Source organism: Stegostoma tigrinum, chromosome 44 (genome assembly GCF_030684315.1).
Source record: "Stegostoma tigrinum isolate sSteTig4 chromosome 44, sSteTig4.hap1, whole genome shotgun sequence".
Taxonomy (NCBI): domain Eukaryota; kingdom Metazoa; phylum Chordata; class Chondrichthyes; order Orectolobiformes; family Stegostomatidae; genus Stegostoma; species Stegostoma tigrinum.
The window spans coordinates 342,597-366,968 of NC_081397.1; the positions used below are offsets into that span (position 1 = coordinate 342,597).

Genomic DNA, 24,372 nt, shown 5'->3' on the forward strand with positions numbered 1-24,372 from the left:
CAAACCTCTTCCACTCACTGAGTAAATGCCCCTCAATGGCAGCGCAGGGGGAGGGCCTCACGCATGCGCTCCTCTCAACAGCCAAAAGCACCTCTTTTTCGGGGGGAATATCGCGCATGCGCTACTTTTCCAAGTAATTCCCAGAAACAGTGATCAATTGATCATTTCCCCAATTCACTTTCCACCCAGTTTCAGCAAAGCAACTGGGGGCTGTGGGGGAAAGAGCAGAGACCGTTTGTATATAATGACTTTTCTTTCCCACGATTCAATACCAATTCGCAAAAAAAAGAGCGTGAAACAGAAGCTGAACGATGAGTTTCGATCGTTTCCCGGACCATGTTAATAACTCCCTCCCTCCGGCTCTCACAATCTGGTGGGCAAGTGAAGTAGCTAACGGCCATTCGGCCCGTTAGATGTGCTCCCTAATTCAAAACATCACGCCTAATCTTATGATAACAAAGTGTGGGGCTGAATGGGCACAGCTGACAAGCAGCATCTTAGGAACACAAAAAGCTGGCGTTTTGGGCCGAGGCGCTTCAACAGAAAAGCGGAGGGGGAGAGGATTTTGAAATAAATACGGAGAGAGGGGGAGGCGGACCGAAGGTGGACAGAGGAGAAGATAGGTGCAGAGGAGAGTATGGGTTGGGAGGTAGGGAAGGGATAGGTCAGTCCGGGGAGGACGGACAGGTCAAGTGGGCGGGACGAGGTTAGCAGGTCCGAAACGGAGGTGCAGCTTGAGGTGGGAGGAGGGGATAGGTGAGAGGAAGAACAGGTTAGGCAGGCTGGTACGAGCTGGGCTTGTTTTTAGATGCAGTGGGGCGAGCGGAGATTTTGAAGCTGGTAAAATCCACATTGATGCTATTGGGCTGCAGGGTTCCGCAGCGGAATATGAATTGATGTTCATGCAACCTACCGGTGGCATCATTATGGCACTGCAAGATGCCCAGGATGGTCATGTCGTCTGAGGAATGGGCCCAAGCTATGCCTGCCTCTTTGTGGCTTATGTGGAACAGTCCCTCTTCCGCACCGACACTGGCCCCAAACCCCACCTCTTCTTCCGTCACATTGATGAATGTATCGGCGCTGCCTCATGCTCCCAAGAGGAGCTCAAACAGTCCATCCATTTCACCAACATCTTCCATCCCAACCTCAAGTTCACCTGGACCATCTCCAACACATCCCTTACCTTCCTGGACCTTTCTGTCTCCATCTCAGGCGACCACCTATAACCGATGTCCATTTCAAGCCCACCGACTCACACAGCTACCAGGTATACACCTCCTTCCACCCACCTTCCTGCAAAAATTCCATCCCCTATTCCCAATTCCTTTGCCTCTGCCGCATCTGTTCCCAGGATGAGGCAATCCACTCCTGCACATCCCAGATGTCCTCGTTCTTCAAGGGCCGCAACATCACCCCCGCAGCGATCGAGAACACCGTCGACCGTGTCTCCCTCATTTTCCGCACCTCATCCCTCACACCACGCCGTCGCAATAATTGCCCCAAGCGAATCCCAAAGTCCTCTGGCTTTCTGTAAGAAGGCAACAAGTTGTGGTTGATGGAAAACATTCAGCCTGGAATCCGGTCACTAGTGTTGCGCCTCAAGGATCTGTTTTGGGACCACTGCTGTTTGTCATTTTTATTAATGACTTGGATGCAGTCATTGGTGGATGGGTAGTAAGTTTGCAGATGACTCTGAAGTCGGTGGAGTGGTGGAGAGTGTGGAAGAATGTTGCAGGTTGCAGGGAGACTTGGATGAACTGCAGAATTGGGCCAAAAGTTGGCAAATGGAGTTTAATATGGATAAATGTGAGGTGATTCACTTTGGGAGGAATAATAGGAAGGTAGAATACTGGATCAATGGAAAGATTCTTGGTAGTGCGAATGTGCTTTGGATCATGTTGTCCATGTACAGAGATCCATGCAAGTTGCTACCCAGGTTGATAGTGCTGTTAAGAAAGCTTATGGTGTGATAGGTTTTATTGGGAGAGGGATTGCGTTCCGGAGCTGTGATGACATGATGCAATTTTACAAAACGCTCGTGCGGCCTCATTTGGAATATTGCATGCAGTTCTGGTCCCCCCCCGTTACAGGAAGGATGTGGAAGCATTGGAAAAGGTGAAAAGGAGATTTACCAGGATGATGCCTGGTCTGGAGCGCAGGCCCTATGAAGAAAGGCTGAGGGACTTGGGTCAGTTCTCATTGGAGAGAAGGAGGCTAAGAGGTGATTTAATAGAGACATACAAGATGATCAGTGGATTAGATAGTGAGAGTCTTTTTCCGAGGATGATGACTTCAGTTTGTACAAGGGGGCATAGCTACAAATTGAAGAGTGATAGATTTAAGACAGATGCCAGAGGTAGTCTCTTTACTCAGAGTGGTAAGGGCGTGGAACACCCTGCCTGCCAATGTAGTTAACTCAGCCACATTAGGGGCATTTAAACAGTCCTTGGATAAGCATATGAATAATGATGGGATAGTGTAGGGGGAGGGGTTTAGATTAGTTTGCAGTTCGGAGCAATATTGAGGGCCGAAGGGCCTGTTCTACGCTGTATTGTTCTATGTTCATTACCACCCCACCAACCTCCAATACAATGCGACACTTCTGCCATCTACAATCCGACTCAGCCACCGAAGACATTTTTCCCACCCTACCCTTGCATGCCTTCTGGAGAGACCACTCTCTCCATGACTTGCTTGTCAAATCCCAACACGCCCTGCAACCACAGGAAGTGGTTGCACTTGCTACACTTGCTACACAAGCTACACTTGCCCCCACACCTCCTCCTTCACTCCCATCCCAGGCCCCAAGTTGACTTTCCACATCAAGCAGATGTTCACCTGCATGTCCGCCAATGTGGTGTACTGCATCCGCTGTACACGGTGTGGCTTTCTGTACATTGGGGAAACCAAGCGAAGGCTTGGGAACTGCTTTGCAGAACATCTACGCTCGCAGTAAACAACTGCACCTCCCAGTCGCGACCAGTTCAACTCCCCTTCTCATTACTGTGTCCTCAATTTCACCCAGGAAGGCACTGTGTAATGTGCATAAATGTTAGGTTATACACATTGGTTGCAAAATAAAAGGAAGGCACTTTATTTTCTGGACGTCGATAAATGAACACAGTGGAATTTGCAATGAGACCAGGGTGCCCTCACAAATCAATCACTGAAATTAAGCATGTCGGTGTAGAAGGCAGTGAGAAAGGCAACAGGTATGTTTTCCTTCATGGAGAGAGAATTAGAGTACAGGAGAAAAGTAGAAATTGTAACAATTTAACAGAGCATCTGTGAGACAACATCGAGAATACTGACAGCAGGTGTGGCCTCCTTATCTGTGGAAGGATGGTGTTACTATAAAGGTAGCATTAGTGGGCAGATTGCTGGGATGGAAGGAGAGATTGAATTGTTTGTGAACTTACGTACTTAGATTCTGAATAATGAGGGATTTTCTTAGAAATCTGTAAGAAACTGGCAGACATAAACAATGTAAATGCTGGAAAAATATTCCTGAAGGTGTGAATGACATTTTTCAGAGATGGGATAGGGCATTTAGGGCTGAGAAAGTGAGAGATTTCTTCATACAGAGAACGGTATGCCTCTGGAATTCTCTACTGCAGAAATCAGCTACATCCAACACACTATATATGATTTCAAAATGTTATAGGGTGTAGCAATTGTGAATAAAGGGAATCTAGGTATAATTGGCTTAATGGCAATAGAGAGAGAGTGAGGTGGAGGTCTGTTTGTTTTTAACCCTGGGGGCCTGTCACCAGTGGTTTCCACAGGAATTGGTACTGGCTCTGTTTTTGTTTGCCATTTATAAAAATGATTGGAATCAGAATATAGAAGGCATGGTAAGCACGTTTGTGAATGCTGGCAAAGTTAGTAGCACAGTGAGTGGAGAACGTTTTCTGAGATTGCAAAGGGATCCTGATCCAATCGGTTGGGCTGCAAAATGGCGCTCAACTGGATAACTGTGAGGTTTTGCATTTTGGTGCAACATACAAGTGTAGGCCTTGTACAATTAATGGGTAGTGTTGCAGAACAGAAGGGCCGAGAATTCTTTTCAGTCTGCATCACACCTCAACAGGAAGGCGAAGAAGGTGTTTGGCACGCTTTACTTCACTGCTGAGTCCTTTGAGTATAGGAGGTGACAATCACATTGACGTTACACAGGGCATTGGGTGAGGCCATTTGGCCAGTTCGAGGAAGGACAGTGTTAAGGTGGAGACGGTTCAAAAGAGGCTCACCAGTAATTGCCGAGTATGTAGTTTTCGAGTTATAAAGGGAGGATGGAAAGGCTGGGAGTTTATTTTTCACTCGAGTGTAGCATGTTGAAAGTCAGCTTACAGAAGTTCATAAAATAATGAGGGGGTGAGACAGAGTTAATGGCAGTTGTCTTTTGCCTGGGATGGGGGTAATTGAGGAGCGGCGTGAACATTTTTACAGTGACAGGAGAGATATTAAAACAAAAGACACGAGGGTTTTATTGTCACAGAGCCGGCTGCGAGTGGAGTGAACTTCCTTAGGAAACGACCCATGTGTCTACAAATACAGCCTTGAAACGGCGTTTGGATAAGTAGGTAAATATGACAGGTTTGAAAGGAAACAGGTAAGGGACAGGCAGGTGGAACTAGTTCAGTTTGGCATTATATTCGGCATGTTATGGTTGGACTGAAGGTTATGCATCCTTGCTGAACGACTCCATATGAGAGAAGAACGGACACAGGCTATTGAGTTAGATGACCTGCCATTTTCATGAGTTGGAGGAGTGGTTTGAAGGGCCGATTGGTCAGGCCAAGTTGCCATTATATGTGTTTCTATGTCTGATTACTCCCAGAACCGATGTTGAGTATTGTCACCGGAATGAAAATTAAATAAAAACTGATCTGGGTGATCAATATAACTTCAAACCAGATGATTGGCTTTTGCAGCTGAATGTGGAGAAGAGCGAATCTCCGGCAAACCGGCCTCAGAGAGTTTAAGAGTTACTGAGGGGAAAATCTCCAACAACTCCCTGATATCCGAGCAAAAGCTGAAAGGAAAACAAATTATATCCTTCCACATTTACATCTGGCCATATTTCTGGCCTGTGACTGTGTGAATGTGAATATTGAATCAGAGAGACTGTGGGAGACGGGCGGGCGGGTTAGTCTAACGTCACTGTGTTTGTCTGTCCGCTCATATCGTGATATTTCCGAATCTCTCTTGTGCAGATCGAAAATATTTTCAATTCCACTTGTCCACCTGCTCCCCCACTAAACCCGAAAGCTAGAATTCAAAGCTGTGTATTTGTTGATTTCAAGATTTCAGTCCAAAAGTGAGGATAATGCCAGCGCTCAGCTCAGAGAGGGCGATCAGTGCAACAGCAAAATGCGTGTAACTCGACAACGGAGCCGTCAATTCGAGTGAAAACTTTTTGGCCGCAAACCTTCCCGTGTCATGGTCAGGAACGATCGAGCCTGGCTCTCTGGAGATGCGGAATTGCAGAGGAATTGGAGAGTTTCTGTCGAGAGAGAAACACAGAGAGGCAGCAGGAGCAGGGAGCTGAGGGCAGGTTGTCTCCGCGCCGTCCGCTCGCTGCCTTTAAGTTGCTCAGTGCCGCCACCAGCAGCTTCATTGCTGACCCAGTTCAGTCTGACAGAGAGAGATTCAGCGCAGAGTTCCCGACATGAGCGAGAGTGCAGCCGCCGAAACGGCTCCTCCAGCCTCCGCCAGCACCAAACCCAAGGCTCCCAAGAAGAAGAAGGCGGCGGACCCCAGGAAAAAACCAGCCTGTCCGGGGTTGGGCGAGCGGATTGTGAAGATTGTCGGGGAGAACAGCGATCGGAAGGGGACGTCTCTGGCCGCTATAAAGAAGGCGCTGCAGAGAAGCGGGGTCAATGTGGAGAAGCAGAATGCACAGATCAGGATGGCTACCAAGAGGTGCCTGGCGAAAGGCTCCCTGGTTCTGGTGAAGGGCCAGGGCGTCTCCGGCTCCTTCAAACTCCCAAAGAATCAGGTCAAGGCAAAAGTGGGAAAGAAGGCGAGACCCGCAGCAGCCGCCAAGAAAGCAGCTGTGAAGAAAACAACGGCCAAGAAGGTGGCAGCGAAGAAATCCCCAGCCAAGAAAGCAACAGGAAAGAAAGCGGCCGCCAAGAAGGCAGCAACGCCAAAGAAAGCGGCGAAGAAAGCAGCGCCTCAGAAAAAGACTCCCGTGAAGAAGGTGAAAAAGACCAAGAGCCCCAAGGCCGCAAAACCGGCCCCGAAATCGGTGAGAACGAAGGCGAAGGCCAAAGCGAAAGTGACCAAGAAAGCAGCAAAGAAATGAAGCAGTCGGTGTAACGTGTCACCACCTGAACCCAAAGGCTCTTCTCAGAGCCACCCACATCTCTCCAGGAAAGAGCTGAGCCCGGATCAAATGATCCCTGAGAGAACAAGGTGGAGAGCTGGCTGGACATAACAGGTCAAGCAGCATCAGAGGAGCAGGAAAGCTGACGTTTCGGACCTAGATCCTTCTTCCTGCTCCTCTGATGCTGCTCGGCTCGCTCTGTCCATCCAACTCTACACCTTATGAAACATTGTCCAGCATCTGCAGCTCCGTCTATAAGTCAAATTATCCCTGTCCCGGTTCCGAGTGCAGACAGAGCATAAACTTGAATTGATTCTATTAACTCAAATATCACATTTCCCAGAGCGGAGACTGAAAATGAGGATGGTATCAGGTCGGGAGGGTCACTGGAACTGCATCTGGTTATTTCCTCCCACGGATTGTAATTCTGCCCAGGCACTAATGTCGCATATTGCAGTATAACCCTTCCAGGAATGATATTTTATCGAACTTTGATGCTGCGATCTCTGGCGATGTTTTAACGGTTATTCCTTCCATTTGCCTGCGAAATGCATTTCAGGCAGCAATTGCAATTACAAATTAAACATGCCCCGAAAAAAAAAGGGATTCTGTAATTAATCGCTTTGAAGTTGTTTCAATTGGCGGGTTTGATAAGAGTGATTAACCACGGTTACCCAGCCGGTTGATCAGTTTGCCTGGGCTGTATTAAACCCCGCGCTTCCCTCCTGAATGGTACATACAGATCAGGCAATGAGCCCGTGTCCGGTCCGCGCTGCCTGCAAACAATGGGGTTAACAGCGCATGCGTGAGGCTGGCCCGGCCCCCAATGTTGCTTTTTGATGACCAGGGGAGCGCATGCGTGAGGCCCTCCCCCTGCGCTGTCATTGAGGGGCCTTTACTCAGTGAGTGGAAGAGGTTTGTTTGAAACAGGCCGCAATGGAGAGACCAGTGCCCAGGGAAGCGAGGTAGCAGTAGGCTCCTTCCGGCAGCGCATCGAGATGTGAGTCTGGGACACAGAGGGGGGCTCCGAGACCGGCATTGATTCGGGCTCAGTTCAGGGAGAACCGGGGTCTGTTGGTAAGAGGCCGAGCGGGGCAGGAACTGGTCCCGGAACTTGGAGAGAGAGCGGCCTCGGGGCGGGGAGAGAGAGGCCTTTCTCGGGCTGTGTGTGGGCCTGCTGAGGGAGACACAGCGGCAAGAAGCTGCTGGGGGTCAGTCTTGTAGCTTTTAGACTTCTCAACACTGACAATTCACTGTTTGGCTGCTGTTTCACGCTGTTAGTTGCGAGTTGCCGGGAGCGGGGTTTGGGCGGTGGACGTGGAGTGGAAGACCTGTAAAGGACGCAGATTGGAGTTAACAGCTCATACGTCTCGGGAAAAATATTTGGAACAGCGGCTGTTGTTCTTTCAACAGTCAGTGTGTTGGGATCTGGTAACATGAGCTGTGTCAACGGTGCAGGATCTTCAGGTAGCACCGTAGATGGAGCTGTGCAATTATTGCTCAGTTTCTGAATCTCACTCACTTGGTATCGAATTACATATTTAAAAACACAATCCTCAGCCAAGGAGCAGCTCGATGTAAGAATTGAATCAGACTTGTGTTTAAATTGATGCCTTTTAAAGAACAGACACAACTCTCATGACACAATGTTGTGGTCCAACAGGCTTATTTAAAAATCATAAGCTTTTGGAGTTCTGCTGCTTTGAGAGGTGAAGTTCAAGAAAAGAAACATCCTAATAACTGGTATCTGAATATGTTAATCTGTTTGATATTGTCAAATTTGACTGATGTTGATTTACGAGAGACATCTCTTCTGTCTTCCTCCAGGCAAAATACTTGAAACCAGTTGATGCAATATTTCCTCAGTACAAAGCCGAGTGTGCGCAGTTGCTTCCAACTAACAGCAGGCACGTTCCTGTGATCAGAATGGAGAATATCTTTCCCGTAGTCAGAGCGGATTGAATCAGACTTACATTGAGCTCAATTTCCAGAGACTTGACCGAGGAAACAACCACCCAATCCCAACTGAGAAAAGGCAAGTTTCTCTTTGTAATGTTTCCATTGCCAATTGACATCCCGCTAGTTCCAATTAACATCATTCATAGTCCATCAACATTCACATCTTTGACATGTTAACGGGTGACTCTTTGTTGAAAGTACTCAAACAGGAACTGAATCCAGTTTATATTTAGGAAATGTACTTTGCCTCAAACTGGACAGAGAGAGACTCCTCCTACCACCCCCTTGATCATGACCCTGCCCTGATCACCAAAACATCATCTCCCAGACCATCCACAACCTCAACCCCTCAAGTAAACTCCTGCCAACAGCCTCCAACCTCATCTTTCCCCAACGCCATGTTAACTGTTTCTGCCTCATTCCCAAAATCCACAAACCCGACTGCCCCTGTTGACCCATTGCCTCTGCATGACCCCGCCTCACCAAACTTTTATCTCCAATTATCTCAACTCCCTTTTCTACACCCACTCCCCAAGGCCAGGAACTCCCACCTATGTCTGTGACACCACCCACATCTTCTCCTTCAACCCCCCCCACTCCCTACAGTCAAAGTGGGTGACCATGGGTACCCGCATGGACCCAAGCTATTCTTGTCTCTTTGTAGGATACATGGACCAGCCCATCTTTTACAGCTGCACTGGCCCCACCCCACTTCCACCATTATATCGATGACTGACTGCATCGATGCTGCCTTGTGCTCCCACACGGAGCTCAAACAGCTCATCCACTCGACTAACACCTTCCACCCCAAACCTCAAGTTCACCTGGGCCATCTCCAACACATCCCTCACCTTCCTGGACCCCTCAGGTAACCAGCGAGAAACTGATGTTCATTTCAAGCCCACCGACTCCGACAGCTACCTAGAATACACCTCCTCCCACCCACCCTCCTGCAAAAATTTCATCCCCTACTCCCATTTCCTCTGCCTCTGCCGCATCTGCTCCCAGGATAAGGCATTCCACTCCCGCACGTCCCAGATGTCCAAGTTCTTCAAGGACCGAAACTTCCCCCACAGTGGTTGAGAATGCCCTTGACCGCGTCTCCTACATTTCCTGCAACACATCCCTCACACCCTGCCCCCACCACAACCGCCTCAAGAGGATCCCCCTCGTTGTCTCACACCACGCTCCTAGCTCCGGACACAACGTATCATCCTCCAACACTTCCACCATCTACAATCCGACCCCACCACCCAAGACCTTTTTCCATCCCCACCCTTCTCTGCCTTCCGGAGAGACCATTGTCTCCATGACTCCCTTGTTCGCTCCACACTCCCCTCAACCCCACCACACCTGGCACCTTGCCCTGCAACCGCTGGAAGTGCCACACTTGCCCACACACCTCCCTCACCCCGATCCCAGGCCCCAAGATGACCTTCCATATTAAGCAGATGTTCACCTGCACATCTGCCAATGTGGTATACTGTATGCATTGTACCCAGTGTAGCTTCCTGTACATTGGGGAAACCAAGCGGAGGCTTGGGGACTGCTTTGCAGAACACCTCTGCTCAGTTCGCAACAAACAACTGCACCTCCCAGCCATGAACCATTTTAACTCCCCCTCCCATTCTTTAGATGACATGTCCATCATGGGCCTCATGCAGTGCCAGAATGATGCCACCTGAGGGTTGCAGGAACAGCAACTCCTATTCCTCTTGACACCATTGGGCTGCAGGGTTCCCAATGTGGACTTCACCAGCTTAAAAATCTCCCCTTCTCCCACCGCATCCATAAAGCAGCCCAGGTCTTCCCCTTCGCCCACTGCCTCCCCAAACCAGCCCAACCTATCTCTGCCTCCCTAACCTGTTCTTCCTCTCACCCATCCCTTACCCCCTCCTCAAGCCGCACCTCCATTTCCTGTCTACTAACCTCATCCCATCTCCTTGACCTGTCCGTCTTCCCTGGACTGACCTATCCCCTCCCTACCTCCCCACCTATACTCTCCTCTCCACCTATCATCTTTTCTCTCCATCTTTGGTCCGCCTCCCCCTTGCTCCCTATTTATTCCACATTCCTGTCTGAAGGGTCTAGGCCCGAAACGTCAGCTTTTGTGCTCCTGAGATGCTGCTTGGCCTGCTGTGTTCATCCAGCTTCACACTTTTATCTTGGATTCTCCAGCATCTGCAGTTCCCATTATCTCTCAAAGACAAAGACAATATCCTCTTATCATCAAGTATCACTCCATCAAACTCTGCACTCAAGGCATGAACCTCCACCACTTCTGCCACCTTCAATCTCACTCCACTCCCACGGACACTTTTTTCCCCTCCCGACCCTTATCTGCCTCCCAGAGGTACTGCTCTCTCTGACTCCCTTGTCCACTCCACACTCCCACTAGCCCCACCATCCTGGCACTTTTCACTGCATCAGCAGGAAGTGCAACACTTGCCCCAACATCTCTCCCCTTATCCCCATCCCAAGCCCCAAGAAAACCTTACACATTAAACAGATGTTCATCTACATGTCCTGTAATGGGGTGCATTGTATCCGCTGTTCCCGATGTGCCCCCCTCGACATCGGGCAAACCAAGCGGAGGCTTGGAGACTGCTTTGTTGAACACCGACGCTCTGATCTTGACAAATGAATGCAACTCCCAGTTGCGAACCACTTCAGTACCCCCTTCCACTCCTTGGACAACATATCCATCCCACGCTACCTCTAGTGCCACAACGTTGCACCAGAAGGCTGCACAAACAGCACCTCATATTGCGCTTGAGAGCCCTGCAACCCAATGTTCTCAATGTGAGCTTCAAAATCTCTCCACCCCAAACCCGTCCAGGAGGTCCCTGCCTCCATGACCTGTACATCTTTTCTCTGACCAATCTGCTCCTTCCACTTCACTGACCAACCCAAACCTGCACTTCTGGCCTAGTCGTGTTATCCCTACCTCCCTGACCACTCCATCTTCCCTCAACTGACCAATCCACATCCAAACTCCCTCCCTACACTTACCTTTACTGGCTCCAGCCCTGCCTCCTTGACCTGTCCATCTTCTCTCCACCTATCTGGTACTTATCCACCTTTCATTATCATCTCCTCACTTCTCTCTATTTATTGCAGAGTCCCTTTCTCTTCACCCATTTCTAACAGTCCCAAAATGTCAGCTTTCCTGTTCCTCTGCTGCATGACCTGCTTTGTTCATCGAGCTCTACACCTTGTTACCCCCTCAAAGAAAGACATCATGTTACATAGTTTCAACAACCACATGTGACAAGTAGTGTTACTGGCAAGTAGCAAATCACTACTGAGCACATGCAGACACACACACAAAGCTGCTGACTGATTCACATTGAGTCCCAAATATGCTGTCTGTATGAACACATAACATACAAAGACTAACAACAATATATACCCATACACACTACAGGTAACAAGTGGATACATACAAAATGTTTACGGCTTTTTTATATAAGCGGAGGAGGAGTCTACAGGACAGAAAAAAGACCTTTGAGCCCATCAGGTTGATCGGAGACAAAAACAAGCACCTGACAATTCTGATCCCATTCAGCCAGCATTCCATTTCAATAAGTGTGCCATGGCAGTATAAGATTTGCCAACCCCAACTTCATTACAACGTGATCCTCAACATGTTCACCTTCAGGAATAGAAACCATATTTTCCATCTGGCTTGCAAAACTTCTTTTTGGATCGGGGGCGGGGTGGCGTCGGTGGGGAAGCATGGAAGTGAATTTGGCAACTAGGTTAAACAGTTATCTATGTGTCACTTGCCCCCTCACAACGAAATTACAAAAAAAAAGCCAGAAAACAGAATGCTGTTTCTTCACATTAATGATGTAATCACCATTTAAAGCCACAAAGAATGATCCACTTAACTAAATCTTGTATTTGTCAATTATTTTTGGCAAAGAGTTTGACCATGTTCAATAAGTTTAAATCTTCTCCACTGTAAGACAGAAAATACAAGTCCTTTTGCTTTCTTCATCCCCACAACAGCACATCATAAGAGTATTGCTGCTGCCGTGCACCGTCACGCCACAGAGCAGGGTTATGTAATATTCATGAGAATAATGAAGTGAATTAGCCAATACCCTTCCCTGTAGAAGGAACATTGTGGTCATTCAGCTGAATACAGTTGATTTGTTCGTTGCCCTTTTCCTTTAGACTCGAAGGAAGGAATGCCACATCTGTCTATTCCACAGCATTATTCACAGAATTATGTTACTATGCAGTCAGAAAAGCTGATGTTATCCTGATGAACAGCCCTTGATAACTTCTCCCAGTTAGACTCTGCACTGTTGGAGTTACAAAACCTTTTGCTTCTACACAATCCATTGCACAAAACAAATACATGGAGCAATAACTGACAGGTACATGTTGATAACTGCACTCATACATTCTTAAAGCAGAAACTGACAGGCATGGACTGACAACTAAATTCACAGATTCACAAAGCAGCAGCTGGCATGTACCGATTGGTAACCATGCTTAGATATTCACGTAGCAGAAACATACAGAGAAAGAGTAACATCTGTACCTGTATTTGTGTGGTACAAACATGTGTACAGATTTCTAACTCCACTCATTAACACATACAGCAGAAACTGACAAGGAGAAATTGTTATTTACATTTCTATACCGTAACTGGCAAGTCCAAATTGCTAAGCACATTCACAGCACACTCACTCCCTGATAGGGAAAGTTTGATAAATGTCCTGAAATAGTCATGTAGCAGAGACTACCAGTTGCAGACTAATAACTGCACACTCGGATACAGAGCTGAAACGGACAGGGACTGACCGGTAAATAGACTCCGATGCTCACATGGTAGTTACAGACAGAACTTTTGATAACACGTCTATCATATCCGCACAGCAAAAACTGACAGGAACAGATTAATAATAAAACTCCCGATTTCACATTGTTTACACTGACAGGTACAGTTTGATAACTAATCATACACTTTCTCAGCAGAATCTGACAAGTACAGATCGATAACTAAACTCAGATTGACAAGCAAATCCAAACAGGTATATAAATGACAACGACACTCACACATTGATCATTAGAAAGCCAAGGTGTAGGTGCACAACTACCCTCATTCACATGGCAGTAATGGAGAGCTACAGCTTGGTAACTACAGTCACGCACCTTCAGTACAGTAACTGTCAGGGGCAGGCTGGTGACACTCACACATTTATATGACAGAAACTAACATGTACTGATAATAACTAAACCCATATGGATATAGCAGAAACTGACAGACTGATAATTACACTCTCATTATCACTGCAGAAACTGAGATTTATAACTGCACTGTCACATTCACATAACAGAAACTGAGTGTACAGATTTGATGACCATAGTCACACTTCGTATTGCAATATGTGACAGGGATGGGATGATCCTTCCCTCGAAATATTACAAGAAAGCACGAAAACAATGTCATTTGTTCAAATTATCAACACAGCTTCCCACAAAATCCTGATATCCTGAAAATCTACAAAAACTTGTTTGGGTCCTGTCGATTTAGCCACTTTGTGTTTTTACTCTTGCTGCCTCTAACAACTCCTGTTAATGTCATGCGGACTATTTTGAAGACGTCCATATTTATTTCCCCAAGTTCCCTGGCCTCCCCAAGGACAGGATGATAACTAAACTGATATTCAAGGAAAAGAAACAGATGGGGAGAGAACACATTACTCACATTCACAAACATGAAACTGACAAGTGCAGATGAATAACTGCACTCAGATTTACAGAGCAGAAGTTGATGGTGGCAGCATGATAACTGCTCTCACTTCTCTGAGCAGAATCTGATGGTGTATGTTCATAACAGAACCCCCTCATTCACCTTGCAGAAACTGACAGGTATAGATTAATAACTACACTCTCAGATTGACAGAGCAGAAACTGACAGGAACAATTTCATAAATGCACTCACAGCAGAAACTGACAGATACAGATCAGCTCTCTAGTGACATTGTAAACCAAGAAAAATTGGTACAAATTAGTAACTGGATAATAATTATTATATTATTAATAAAATAATTAATAATTCATAAATTTAACTAAGTTAATAAATTAACAAATGAATAATACAAATTAATAACTAATTAAACACTGAAAAGCACACTCAATTACAGAACAGAAACTGACAACGTAGTTATCAGTCTGATTTTCATATTCACTTGTCTGAAAATGACACGTACGATTGAATGAATGTGGTTTCATTTTTACAAGCAGAAACATTCAGGATTATGTTAACAATTGCACCCAGACGTTCAAAGCTCGGAACTTGCAGGTAAAGATGAAAAACCAAGCTCACTTGTTGACATAGCAGAAACTGAGAAGCAAAGATTGAAGCCTACTCTCCTACATTCAGATAGCAGAAAACGACTGGCACAGATGGATAAGTATACTCACCTTGCAGACACTGACACAAACGTTCCCACGTCACACACAATCAGGTAAAAACTGACAACGACATTCTCATATTCACAAAGGGGGAAGAAAACCACAGTCAAGTACAGTTCGATGACTTCTCAAATAAACACAGGGCAGAATCTCATAGGTCCCTGTCAGTCTCTGCTGTGTGAATACATAAGTAATTTAACAAAGGCTCAGCTTGTGTGAGACATGAATAGATCAACAAAAACTCATATCCATAGACACACTCGCATTGTGTAGTCCCTTTCGTGGATCTGGACACTTAGTGTCTGCAATTCACTCAATTGGTATGGAATTAACAAAACGAAAAATCACAAGACAAAGAAGCAGCTCAGAGCAACAGTGGCATCAAACACCTAATTCTGTTCAGATTCCTGACTCGAAATGAAATATTGTCATGATTATTAACTGAACATTGCATTGATCAATGAAATATTAACAAAGTTGGCTGATGTTGATTTACAGGAGGGCTCTCTTCTGTCTTCCTCCAGGCAAATACTTCAGTGACTAAGAGAGAGTAATATTCCCTCGGCACAAAGCCAAGTGTGACAAGCTGCGTCTAACAAACCGAAGGTATGTTACAGCTGTCAGAGCAGAGAACATCCTTTCCACAGCCACAGAGCAGATTGAGTCAGACACACATTGAGGCCAATTTCCAGTGAGATTTGTTCAAACAACACTGAGGAAATACAAGTTTTGTTTTTTTTTTCAACATTCACACTGCACACCAGCCCAGTTTGAACAAATTTCAGCATTTAAAGTTTTTGGCACAGATCTGCAGCTCGGGTAGTGGATAATGTTGACTTGCTTGTTGAGCTGGCTTGCTTTTTTTTCCATACAGTTCAACACCATGCTCAGTGGCATCGTCAGTGGAGCTTCCAATGAGTCAATGTTATTCCACGCTTGAGTTGAATTTATGCTATTTTGGTCCACTATGGTGAGTACTGTCATTTCTGGTTTTGATCTGAGTTTTCATATATGGGGACCGATTCTAAATGCTTGTTGATTGAAGAATGGATGGAAAACCATGCCTCTAGGAATTCCTGTGTGTCTGTGTTTGACTTGGGCTACCATGGTTACTTTGTCCCCATATTAACCTGATGGCCTTTATTGTCTGAATATGTGATACATTCAGTCAACGAAGGCCATCAGTTGAAATGGGACAAAGTAACCAAATAAAACCAAAGAACTGTGGATGCTCTAGATCAGGAACAAAAAAACAAAGTCTGCAGCTCAGCAGTGACTGGTTCCGAGGATAGATCACTGAACCTGAAAGGCGATCTGTTTTTCCCTTCACTGATGTGGCCAGACCTGCTGAGCTTTTCCAGCACCTTTTTGTTTTTGTTGGATAAAGAAACCGTAGCAGCCTAAGCCTAACAAACACGTACAGGAATTCCTAGATGGTTCTCCACACAAACACAGAATTGGGTCCCACGTATGACCCCATGTATAAACCCATACAAGTGAAAACTGAGATGGCAGTACTCAGCATAACAGGCCTGACAGTGTAAATTCCAAGCAGAGGAGAATAGTGTTGCATCATCAGAGGCTCCACAGATGATGTCACCTGGCATGGTGGCAAAACGTGTGAACAAAAACAAGCCAGCTCGAAGATCAGGTCAATAATGTCACATTTTGGCATTCATAGCCTGTTGGCGTTTACGCCATTTATTTTGAAGATGGAGAAACTGAACACTCATCCAAAATATACACTCAGGAACTGAATCTAATCTGCATTAAATCATTCTAATAACAGCTACCACATAACAAATTGCACCCTCTCAGAGAATGTCACTGGCTGCCAAAGTTCAGCCACATTGACAAATAGAAACTGACAAGCACGTGTTGCTACCTCTGCTCAATCATTCACCCTGTAGAAACAGGCAAAAACAGATTGACAGAGATAATGGGAACTGCAGATGCTGGAGATTCCAAGATAATAAAATGTGAGGCTGGATGAACACAGCAGGCCAAGCAGCATCTCAGGAGCACAAAAGCTGACGTTTCGGGCCTAGACCCTTCATCAGACAGATTGACGCTCACATATTGACGTATAGTTTGCTAAAAACATTCTCAAATTCACATTATGAAAACTGATATGTACAAATTAATATCTCATGTCACATATCAAACTACCAGGACCTGAATGATAACTACACTTGCGTATCCACATCGTAGATCAGATTGTTAATAACACTACAGTTTCACAGCGTAACTTCACAGGTCCAATTTTCTCACTGCATTCAAGTAAACAGTTTTTTTTAAAATTCTGAGGTGCAGTGTGATAACTACACTCCAATTTTCACAAACAGATTCTCACAGGTTCATTTTGATGACTAACTTCACATATCCATATAGCAGAAACTGACAGGATCAGCTTGGTAATAACCCTCCCACTGTCACACAGCATGAACTGACAGGTACAGTTTGATATCTATGTCCGTATCAACAGCGCAGAATCTGACACCTATGTATTGATGATGACCCGTACATTCAAGGGCATTGTGCACTGCCTCAGAATTGACATGCTGATAATGGGGCACTTGCTCACCCTGATAGAGCTGCAGGCTTGATATTAGGGCAGTGCTGCACCACGAGCAGGTCAGTATGAAGGGAGTGCCGCACTGTCAGTGGACCAATATTAGGGGAGTACCACGCTGTCGGAGGGTCACTATTAATGGAGTGCTGCACTTGTGGTGAGTGAGTACTGAGGCAGTGCAGCACTGTCAGGGTCTGTAATGAGAGAGTGCTCCATTTTCAGAGGTTTATTCCAGAGGATGTGCTCAATCAGAGAGTTATTTCTGAGTGAGTGCTGCATTGTCAAGTTTGACACTGAGGGAGTATCACACAATGAGAGGTCCAATATGAAGGAAATAATGCACTGTTGGAGGGTTGATGTAAAGGGAGGGCTGCACTGTCAGTGGGTTAATGATGTGGGAATGCTGAAATATCACAGAAGCAGTCCTGAGAAGGTGCTGCACCTACAGAGAGTTAGTACTGAAGAAGTGCGATAACGTCAGAAGAATGATATGAAGGGGCACTGTCAAAAGATCAGTAGTGCAGTATTGTCAGAAATCCAATATTGAGGGAGTGCTGCACTGTTGGAGGGCCAATATTGAGTGTGTGCAACACCAGGAGCATTTTTTTGTTGGAGCTGTGCACTGTCAGAAGATCAGCTGTAAGGCAGTGCCACACTGGTAGTGGGTTAATATTAAAGGAGTGCTGCATTGTCAGAAGGTTAAACATGAGAGAGCGCTTCTCTTTGAGGGGGTGAATATGAAAGGGAACCGCCCGTCAGGAGATCAATATTAATGTTGAGTCAGTACAGAGGGAGTGCTGCCCTGTACCTTCGGGTGGTGATGGGTGGCGGTGGGATCAATTAGAAGCATGTTCCTGCACTATCAAGGAGTCAGTGATGACAGAATGCTGCACTGCCAGAAGATCAGTAGTGAGGGAAAACTGTATTGTCAGACTGTCTCCATCGAGGAATTGCCACTCTCTTGGATGACCACTATTCAGGGAATGCTGCACTGTCATAGGGTCAATCTTAACGTGCAGAACCAGTACTGACGGAATCCTGCGTTGCCACAGTGTCATCATTGAGGGAGTGCTGCACTGTTGAAGGGTCGATATTAAGGGAGTGTGACACTGTCAGAGCGTCATTATTAAAGGCGTGTTACAGTATCAGGGGTGAGTAATGAGGGAGTGCTGCACTGTCGGAGGGTCAGCACTGAGGTTGGCTGTACTGTCAATAGCCAAGATTGATGGAGTGCTTCACTTTCAGGGGTTTCACATTCGGGGAGTGCTGCACTGTGAGTTGGTCAATATTAAGGGAACGCTGAAACTGTCAATGGGTTGATGCTCAGGGTGTGCAACACTGTCGGAGGGAGTGATGTACTGTCAGAGTGACATCACTGAGGGAGTTTCACACTGATAGGGGGTAATATTAAGGGTGTACTGCAGTGTCACTATTGATGGAGTGCTACACTGGGGGTCAGTATTGAGGGAATGCTCCATTGTTGGAGGATCAGTACTGAGGGAGTGCTGCACTGTCACAGGGCCAATATTAAGAGCGTGCTGTGCTTTCGGAAGGTCCAATATTAAAGGAGCACTGCACTATCAGAGGGACCACACTGAGGGAGTGCAGCTGCTGTGACGATTACTACAAAGGATATGGCAGACTTTGAGAGGTCCATTTTCTGGGGGTTGATGAACTGAGGTTATGTCCCGTGAGACGGTTCATTCAATCCACATTGAGAGATTGGTGCACAAACAAACAAGCACTGTCAGACAACAAAATCCCAAAAGAACTGTGGATACTGTAAATCAGTAACAAAAACAAAGTTGCTGGTAAAGCTCAGCGGGCCCAGCAGCATCTGTGCAGAGAAAAACAGAGTTAACATTTTTTGCCAGGGAGCTTCCTCAGAACAGTTCTGAGGAAGGAAACATTAATGCTGTTTTTGCCTCCACAGATGCTGCCAGACCTGCTGAGCTTTTCCAGCACTGCCAGACAACCGACCCTCTGATTATGAGACACTCCCTCAGTACTGACCCTCCATCAGTGCGTACTCTCTGATGATTGATTCTCTGACAGTGCATCTCTGCCACAGTATTAACCCTCCAACATCCTGGTATTCTCTCGGCAATAACACTGAGAATGCCACGGTCCCTTACCATTGACACTGACCATGGAACACCCCTTCAAATGCAACACTTCAGCAGTGCAGCATACGCTCATCATTGCCTCTCTGATAATGCAGTCTGCCTTCATATTGACCCTTTCACAGTGCAGGACACACTAATATTGAACACCTAAAAGTACAGCTTTCTATCAGTGCTGACCCCCCTCACTGCAGCACCCACTCACTGCAGCACCTGCTCAGTGCGACCCTACTCCATGCAGCACTTTCTCATTGCTGGCTTCCCTCAGTGCAGACTCCCCCCGCCTCTCAGTGCAGGACTCCTTCAGTGCTGAGCACACTCTCTGCAGCACACAATCAGTGCTCACCCACTTAGTGCTGACGCCCCCTCATTTCAGCACTCCCTGAATATCTGATAGTGCGTCACTCCCTTTATACGAACACTCGGACGGAGCAGCACTACGTGAGTACTGACCCTCCAATAAGACAGTGTCAGAGAGATATGCCCCCATCAAATTGACCCTCTGAGAGTGGAGCATTTACTTCATATTGGCCCTCTCACAGCACAGCACTCTCTTAATGTTGAATTTGTGACACTGCACAACTCCATTAAAATTAACCCGAGCACTCCATTAATATTTGCCCTCTGACAGTGCAGGTCATCCTCAGTCCATACTCTCTGACAGTGCAGCACTCCCCTAAATACTGTCAGAGGGTCAATACTGAGAGAATGCTGCACTGTCAGACATTCATTATTAAAGGTACACCACACTGGGAGTGGGTAAGTGTCAGTGAATTCTGCACCACGATAGGGTCAACAATGAGGAAGATCAATGTAACAGGGTCAGATCTGAATAAATGCCTCACCATGAGAGGGACAGGACTGAGGTCTTGCAGCACTGTCAGAGTGTCAGCTCTGTGGGCGTACATAATTGTCAGAGGGTCAGTACAGAGCTGTTGCCTCCTTGTAAAGGGGTCAGAATTGAGACAGTGCTACAGGATTGGAGTGTCAGTGCTGTGTTAGAGCAAGACTCTGAGGGTCAGTACTGAGGAAAGCTTCATTATCAATGGGTCAGTTCTGAGGCTGTGCTACTTTGTCAGAGGGCCATACATGCAGTGCCTCATTGTAATGGGATAAGAATTGAGGGAGAAGTAGTACTGAGGAAGTGCTGAACGTCCTCATGATTAAAGGAAGACCCTCATGTGTAAAGTGTCAAAACAAAGAGAGGGTCAGTTCTGAGTTGGTACCTTGTTGCCAGATGGTTAGTTCTGAGGCAGTAGCTAAACCGTCAGAGTCAGGACTGAGGGTGTGCTGACTGTCTCTCAGTGCTGTAATTCCTCAGCACTGACCCTCTGGCACACTCTCACTGTTGACCCTCTGAGATGGCAGTTTCCCTCAGTAATGACTCCCCTCAGTGTGGCACTCCCTCAGTGCTGTCCCCATTCTGTCTAGCATACCATTAACATTCACCCTCTGACAGTACAGTCCTCTGTGATGACTGACAGTTCTGACAGTGCAGTACTCCCTCAGTAATGACCCTCTGACAGTGCAGCACTCCTTAAAAATTGGCCTCCTGACAGTGTGGATCTCACTCAGTGATGAAACTGACAATGCAGCACTCCCTCAGTACTTATTCTGCAACACTTCTGCACAGGCTCAACATTGACCCTCTGACACTATAGCAGCCACTTAATATTGAGCCTCAATGCTGGAGCACTGTGTACATTGACCTCCTGATAGTGAAGCTGTTTGTTAATACTGACCCTCTGAGAGGGTAGCTTTCTCTCAGTCCTGACCCTTCAGTAGCGCCGCTTGACTTAGCACTTAGCCATCGCCACTTCACGCTATGCTGCCCCCCCCATCAACATTAACTTTCTGAAACTGTAGCACTCCCTTAATATTAACCCCCTGACAGTGCAGAATTCCTTTATTATTGACCCTTCTACAGCATAGCACACCCTTATTATTGATGCTCTGACAGTGTGGTACTCCCTGAAAATTGGCTTTCCTTCATTGCCACACTGCCTCAGTGCAGCACTCCCGCTGTGCTGACCTCCCCAAAGCTGACCCACTACAGTACAGCACTCCCTCAGTGCTGACCCACCACTGAGTGCTACTCCAATCTGTGCAACATGCCCCCAGTTCTGACCCCACTGAGTGCAGCAATCCCTTAGTGCTCAGCCCTCCCACCTCAGTGCTGACCCTCCCTCAGTTCTGCCCTCCCTCAGTGTTGACCACCCCCACAATGCTGACTCCACCAGCCCCTCGATAGCAGCATCCCCTCAGTGCAGCACCCTTTCTGTAGAATCCCCTCAATGTTGACCCGCACCTCAGAGCAGCGCTCGCTCAGTGCAGCACTCCATCTGTGCTGACATCCCTCTGGGCTGATCCATTGTCAGTGCTGACCCCACACTGTGCAGCACTCCCTTCAGTGCTGATACCCCTCAGTGCATCATTCCCTGAGTGCTGAGACCCCGCCATCAGTGCTGAGTCCGTCAGTGCTGAACCTCACTAACTGCAGCACTCCCTCAGCGCAGCACCGCTACTGCAGCATTCCCTCAGTGCTGCACTCCCTCCGCGCAGCACCCCTACTGCAGTACTCCTGGCTGAGGGAATGCTTCACTGAGGGAGTGCTGCAGTCAGTGAGGTTCAGCACTGAGGGACTCAGATCACCACGGCAGATGTTGGGATTTATATTCAATAAATATCTGGAATTAACAATCTAATGATGACTGTGAATCCATTGCCGATTGTCAGAAAAACCCATCTGGTTCACTCATGTCCCTCAGGGAAGGAAATTTCCATCCTCACCTGGTCTTGCCTACTTGTGACTCCAAACCCACAGCAATGTGGTTGACTCTTAACTGCCCTCTGGGTAATTATGTATGGGCCATAAATGGGCTAATGACGCCCTCGTCCCGTGAATGAATCAAGGAAAAAAAAAATATTGATATGCACAGAGATCTGGGTGTGCAGGCCCACAGATCACTGAAGGTGTCAGTACAGGCAGGTAAGGTCGTAAAAAAGGTATATGGCATGCTTACCTTCATTGGATGGGGCACTGAGTATAACGAAGGTCAAGTTATGCTGCAGCTTTAGAGAAATTTAACCAGGCCACACTTGGAATATTGTACACAGTTCTGGTCACCACACTACCAGAAGGGTGTGGATGCTTTTAAGAGGGTACAGAAAGGGTTTACCAGGATGTTGCCTCGTGTCGAGTATTTTAGCTATGAAGAAAGGTTGGATAGACTGGGTTTGATTTCACTGGAATGCAGGAGGTTGAGGGCTAAATAAACAGATTTTTATAAGATTGTGAATAGCATGACTACTGTGGTAAACTGTGAGGCTTTTTCCCAGGGTGGAGATGTCAATTACTGGGGGCCACAGGTTGAATATGAAGGGGAAGGGGGGAACGTGTAAAAGCCAAAGGACCAGTTTCTGTGCTACATTACTATTTGGTCTTTGTTCTCTTCTTCTCTTTGTTCCAGGATTGAAACACTGAAAAACTGCAGCTCCATAAGTTTGCTCATTATTTTTTCCCTGGAGGGAATGTGAATACCCTTTCCACAGGAGGAGAGAGATGGAGAGATATTTGAGATTGAGAATCAGCAGTAGTGATGGGTTTTGTCATTAGGGAAAATGATTAACACTGAAGCAGCATTGCAGGGGAGAAAGGAATCAAATGATCTGGTTGTTCCATGTGGGATCTTGCTCTGCATCATTTGCTACCGTGCCATCTTAGCAAGCAGTGAGTCTTCTAATCAGAGAACTCATTTGTTTTGTAAATTTTTCAAAAGGGTCTGGTCTGAAAACCCCACTTCCTGCTGACATGTTTAATATTTCAATGTTGCTGAGAGAGGAAATCCCTGGGACCTTGTTGTGCTATCTCTCCCAGATTTTCTAGTCCTGCCTGTATTCTCCCAGGGAATTGTTACTCACTCAGAAGATCTGAAGAGAGTCAGAGAGTTTGGGGCAAAGTAATCTTTGAACAAGAGCATCCTCTAAGAAGGGCACACAGTCCTGAGGCCTATTCGACAGGCTGTCCTCCCTGCGGCCTAAACGAGTTTAGTCTCTTTATTCCCCCAAAGTTTGATTTTGTCTGTTGGACCCTGGTTTTTTTTAAAGGGGCCTCTGGATCACTAGGTCCTGTCAGATTGTGGCCCTGTCATTTCAAAACAGGATTGCAGCCTGGGGTTAAAAAACCAAGGTCTTGGAATTTGGCACAAACTCGTTCACCCCAACCATCCCCAGTGAGTGTCTGACAGACAGGACTCCCCAAAGAGGGAATTAAAACCCGAAATGTCAAACTGTCTCTTAAAGACTTGCTGTAATTTCAGGATAATAATATGAGAAATTTAAAATTGACATTGAGAGAGAGAGAGAGAGAGAGAGACTTGAAAAAGGGAGAGGGGCAGTAGAAAGAGAGGGAGAGAAAATGAGAAAGAGAGAGAGGTGCATTTGAGATGATCAAATATCAGTCATGTCAGTGAAAGTAGGAATTGCTGATGCTGAAGTGAGACAGATTACCTGGTCTTTTGCCTGGGGAGGTTGGAAATTCAGGCTTGAAATGGCTGCAATGAGTGCAGTACAGGAAGAGAGATGGACAAAGACAAAGTCAGAAACAGAAAGAGAGAGAGAGAGAGAGAGAGTGAGAGCCATATCTAGGAATCACACTGACAGCATTAAAATCCTCAGAGCGAGGACCTCAGCAAATGTCCCCATCGTCTGGTCACTTTTGTGTATGTTGGGGGTTTTCGGGTCAGAGAATTTTAGAGGCAACGGTGGGATCAATGTTCAACATTTCAAACTGCACTGATAACAGTAACAAAGCTTAAAAAAAAGTCAAAGAAAACAAGGAATGATCAAGCTTTCTGCACTAGAATTAACATGCCAATGTTGTGGGAGATTCAACAAGGATCCTGTCCTGACATTAACATCTCAAAGGGATAGAGAGCTCTTGGTGGGGG

General features: G+C 46.5%; 1 protein-coding gene and 1 pseudogene across 1 annotated transcript; both read left to right on the forward strand.

Annotated features, from left to right (window-relative positions):
* LOC132207281 (uncharacterized) overlaps window positions 1–24,372 on the forward strand; it is a 656,210-nt pseudogene that overhangs the window by 23,129 nt on the left and 608,709 nt on the right.
* Window positions 5,675–6,459, forward strand: LOC132207283 (histone H1-like). Its single transcript, XM_059642484.1, has one exon. It carries the CDS (start codon window positions 5,675–5,677, stop codon window positions 6,311–6,313), a length of 639 nt encoding a protein of 212 aa, XP_059498467.1. The 3' UTR covers window positions 6,314–6,459.